This window comes from Montipora foliosa, chromosome 2, assembly GCF_036669935.1.
Source record: "Montipora foliosa isolate CH-2021 chromosome 2, ASM3666993v2, whole genome shotgun sequence".
In the NCBI taxonomy this organism is placed as follows: Eukaryota; Metazoa; Cnidaria; class Anthozoa; order Scleractinia; family Acroporidae; genus Montipora; species Montipora foliosa.
The window spans coordinates 50,554,522-50,559,521 of record NC_090870.1 but is presented as its reverse complement, the minus strand read 5'-3'; the positions used below and the strand labels follow the sequence as shown (position 1 = coordinate 50,559,521).

General features: G+C 36.6%; 1 protein-coding gene across 2 annotated transcripts in view; it reads left to right on the top strand.

Annotated features, from left to right (window-relative positions):
- LOC137993469 (choline transporter-like protein 4) overlaps positions 1–5,000 on the top strand; it is a 54,326-nt gene that overhangs the window by 7,811 nt on the left and 41,515 nt on the right. For both annotated transcript variants that reach the window (XM_068839340.1, XM_068839341.1), the window contains 4 exons: positions 2,785–2,858; positions 2,971–3,021; positions 3,704–3,734; positions 4,060–4,159. In XM_068839340.1, coding sequence (XP_068695441.1) covers positions 2,785–2,858; positions 2,971–3,021; positions 3,704–3,734; positions 4,060–4,159 — 256 coding nt within the window. The remainder of the gene's footprint in view (positions 1–2,784; positions 2,859–2,970; positions 3,022–3,703; positions 3,735–4,059; positions 4,160–5,000) is intronic.

Sequence of the window (5,000 nt, the reverse complement as noted above, 5' to 3'; positions counted from 1 at the left end):
TTTTATCGTATTTATAGCAAAGAGCTCTCTTATGAACGCACCGCTTTGAATTTATCGTTACTTCGGCTTTGAAAACAACATGAAATGCTACATTTCTTTGGATGAAAATAATCATTTGTTGTATTTTACTTTGCAACTACAGTAGCTAATGAAGTAATGGATGCCGTGAGAAATTCACAATTTAGTAATGCATCGCTTCATTGTGAGTCCCACGGTCAAAACATATCGAGATTAGCCACTTTTATCCGGACTTCGTTGCATTCAGCAGTTATGGCGCCATGGGCGCGCCTCTTCGGAATCGTATTTTAAAAGTCACGCAATCGTTTCTGGTGGCCTGTCTACATCGTAGTATTCTTAAAGCAAAAAACTCGCTGAAATGTGCATCCGATTTGTTTTGGCCAGTTCACGATGGTGCTAGTACTTCAAACCATGGCCTTTGTTCGATGAACGGTAATCGCTCACTACGTTGTGGTGTCATCGATCAGCCTTTCGAGCTTAGAACTAAGACTTGGTGTTAAAGCGCTAAGGCAGAACGTTAGAACTGATGGAAAGAACGTTAGAGCGTTGGCACAAACCGTTAGAGCGTTAGCACAAACCGTTAGAGCGTTAGCACAAACCGTCAGAGCGTTAGTAAAAAACGTTAAACCAATCTTCAAAACCGTTGAATATCCGTTAACCGTCCGTTAGTTTTAAGCCGTTTAACGGGCAAACGTTAGTGTACGTTTTCCCGTGGAAGGTCACATATTATCCCGGGGGAGGGGGGGATACTTCCTATTAATGGGCTAATGGGGATGTGCCGCTGAATGGGGTCGCATTTTCACGACTGAATTGACTACAATGGGGTTACATTTTAAACAGAGTTCCCAACAGAGTTACTAGAATGGGATCGCAAATTGTTGGGATTTCAGGGGTAAGAAAATTCTGGCTAGTGGGATTAAAAAAATGGAAAGATTCACGGTAAAAAAAAGTTGTTACAGAAAGAACTGTTAGTAGTGCTGTTGATTTAATACTAACTACATGTAAAGTTCTAGTTGTATTTACATTCTGTTTTGAAATTACATACATTGTACAATTAAAATGCTTTATGTAAGGGTTATGCATAAACAGAAAGTGACTAAGTTGGGGTCGCTAAAATTGCATTTACCCAAAAGTGACTAAGATGAGGTCCATATATAATTGGCCATAAAATAGACTATAAAGGGGTAGGGGTTCTGAGAGGCCAGCAGCGCATACCCAGCGAAAATTGACCCAAGTAACCCCCCGGGATATTATCCCACTGTCTTAAGTGTGCTTAGGTTGCAATACTAGAACATACCTGTATATTTTTAAGAGAGTCCTACACATACACTGCTACATGTATCAATTTTTGTGAACATGATGGACCCTTTCGTACTAGGACAAAACTCACACCACTATGAGATTTCACTTGCAAACACCCCTTTCGCCAAACTTTCAAAAGGGCTTTTATTTTTAATTATTAATACTTTCCCTCCCTAGAGTGACACTTGACAATTTTACTCATCAGTGGGGGCCTCTTCAGGGGTTGAAGGGTTAATAATTAGATTTATTACATAGGCAAACTGGTCCGAGATGAAAAGGAGAATTCTGATTGGTTCTTTGATTGGTCTGAATTTTACAATACTGGGCCCGGTTGTTCGAAAGCTGATTAAGTTAATCCAGGATTAGCGTAAAGTTTTGTTTCATGGTTTCAACTTTTTGATGAAAGTTTCTTTTGCTTATTTTTGTTTTTCAAGATTTACTTCTTCTACTGTAAAGTCTTGCCGAATATCAGTGTTGAACAACATTTGGGAGTAGAGAAATAAACTCCTTGGTTAATTTTTAATCTCGGATTAATTAGCGTTAATTGGCTTTTGAACAACCAGGCCCAGACCACTAAGATGGACCAGTCTCAAAGCAGCATGTTTGGGTTGGCAAACTGTTCCCATTTTCTGTTTTCATTTTCTGAGTCATAAGAAATGGTTTTTACTTTAGTCATGTCGGAGTTTGAGTGCGAATAAATTTCAAACTTTTCAGAACCATTAAGGACGGTGCTTACTATAATTGTTATTGTGCATACGTTCTGTGCATCTCGAGATAGTCAAGTTTCCTATCAGTGATGCTTACTGATACAGGGATATTTTTGCGCGGTTTAAAACTATCCGGAGAAAGTACTGTGGATCTTAGTAAGTGCTCTTGGTATCCAAAAAGAAAATTGGGGGTAACCATGCATTTTTGAGAGAGAAAGAACGCCATACATTGCTTTGTATTTTAAAGCTGTTTACAAATATTATTCACGAATTATCTTTGGAAAATGCGTGGTTATACCCCAATTTTCTTTTTGGATTTCAACAACACTTGTTAAGATCTACATTTCCTCGATAATCATAAACCAGGACAAAAATACCTTTGAATTAGTAGGCACTGTCCTTAAAAGAAGCAGGTGAAGAGGCAAAACTCAAAGAATAGAAAACCAATATAGAAAGACAATAAAAGGAAAACCTTATTGAACTACATGTAGCTTGTTCAGTTCTTACTGGGAAAATTATAGGGCTCATTCCTTTTTTGCAAGTTTGCGGACCTCGCCTTTCAGGCTGGGTCCATTAACTTGCAAAAAAAGGAACTCAACCAATATTATTTTTCCCAGTATGGACCGAACAAACTAGTTCAATAACATCTATTAGTATAATACTTCACTGCACAATCTTGAGTCATTATAAAAGTACTAAATTAACTGTATACTGTTTAAAAATAAAAAATGTAATAGAATGATGTATTTTCTTGTAGGAGCTGTACAGATATTATCTGTTGCATTCTCTTTGTTCTTTATGTTTTGGGAATGGTTGTCCTGGGGATTATAGGTAAGCCATGTACCAATCCATTCTGCTCAAAAGTGGTTGGAAAAGGCTTTCATTCTTACATGTATTCATGAATACAACTGGAGTTGTTCATTGTTCTATCTTGTCCTTGCAGCTTTCGTAAAAGGCAACCCTTACAAACTGCTAAATTCAGTGGATTCAGATGGTGGGTTTGTAGGTGTAACTACATCTACATGTACTTCAAATTGCTATAGAATAGTTATTATAGATTGACTGTATCTCTCATCTGTGATTGCTTTGTTAACAAGTTTTTGTTCTATTACCTCCAACTACTCATTCCAAAAACTGTTCTGAGATAATGGTCATCTACCTACGTTCATGCGTACAAGTCATGTATAAATTATCCATCTTCAACCATAATTTATAATTATACAGCTGTAGCAACATACAAATCAAGAAAACTGTCCTTATTCACAGACTTCACATGCCATTTAAAAAATGAATTGCTAATTTGCAGATTGAGGTTTCAAATCTCCATGGTCAACCTCATTACTAAATGTTATGGTGTTTTTCAGAGTGGCCAGCTGCCCACATTATCACTAATTTTTAGTCAATCAATATTCAGCATGACTCCTTATACACGTGATGTGTACTCTGTACACCGAGGCTTTCGAGTGAAACTTCATACAGTTGTATCTTATGCTGGTTTCCTCTTTAAAATTCTCAAGGGTGACTGGGTTTATCCCAAGAAGTATTGTAAAACTCAAAAGCCTGAAGCCCAGTTCTTAGAATAATTAGCATACAGTACCAGTATTTTAAAAGACCATTGAGCAGTGCCAATGTTGGAAATTTCATCAAAATATTTCATTTTTATCTTCTTTTTTCAGGTAATATTTGTGGTTTCGATGAAATAGTAAGGTATAATGAATAAACGATGTATTAAAGACATACATGTAGGTGTACATGATTTTGAATAGCAGGAATGAAACAAGTTAATTAAAAATATTATTTTAATGTTTTAAAACTCAGTTACATACAGTATACTGCCTGAAAGATTAGCATACATGTATTTTGCAACATGCTGGAGTTATTGTAAGCCAGATTCTCAGGGGGCCTACGATCATTGGCCTGAAAATTCCCTGTCAGAACTAGTCAGATTGAAGGATCTCAGGAATTCAACTTGCCATGTACCGGTATGTGCTGTTAAAACATAATTTCAAATGCACTAATTTGATTGTTGCAGGGATCGTCCAAAACTGGTGTTTTTTGACTTAACTGAATGTGTCAGTGTTGTCACTAAATTTTCAACCAGCTTGTTTGGAGCATCCTGTCCTACAAAACAGGTTTGATTTATATTAGAGAGCTTTAGATTCTAGGATGAGAACGAATACAAGTACGAGATTTTCTCATAGAACAGCAGTGAGTGCACGCAAACCAGCATCATTTTAGTGGAAAAACTGCTTTACAGTACTGTCATCATTTTAGTATTAAAAGGAGGTTTTGCAAAAATGTCATGTCAAAACAATTCACCAACACGGTACTTAGTAGCAGTTTTGGCATTCTTCGATCAGGAAAAGGCTCATTTACTAGCAATAAGAATAACTGGGCAACCTACATTATGCTACTAACAAAGATTAAATAAAGATTAATTGTCAGGGTTATAAATTTTCAAAGTATTTTTGTTAAAAACGGGCAGTCAAATCTACTCGTTTGAGAATCTAAACGTCCCTATTGACTGTCAGCTGTAAGGCCAGTACAGTATATTAGTTTTAGAGTCAGCAAGAACTCTTTAATAGTGCTCAAAAATCTGATTATTTCAGGATCATGAATTACATTGTATTCATGATTAAAAGAATGACAAATTGGAATGACTGTATTGTAATATTTCCTATGAAAATCAAGTTTCATATGAATGAAGAAAGAAAAGACCAAAACTCCAGTGTCAGTCAAGCAGACTCCATTTTCAGAAACGTTTTTTGTTTTTCCTGTACGTCAATTTCATGTTTCAATTTACCCGGTAATACAAGATAATAACATCTGGCTTGCTCATTGCCCTTTCTCGCAGTCAAAGACTGAATTACTTTATTAAGGGCACATGCAGCACTACAGCCACATGGAATAAGCTGGGAGTTGATTTGGCTTAGGGAGGAAAGCTGGAGTGCCTGGAGAAAAACCCTAGGGTTA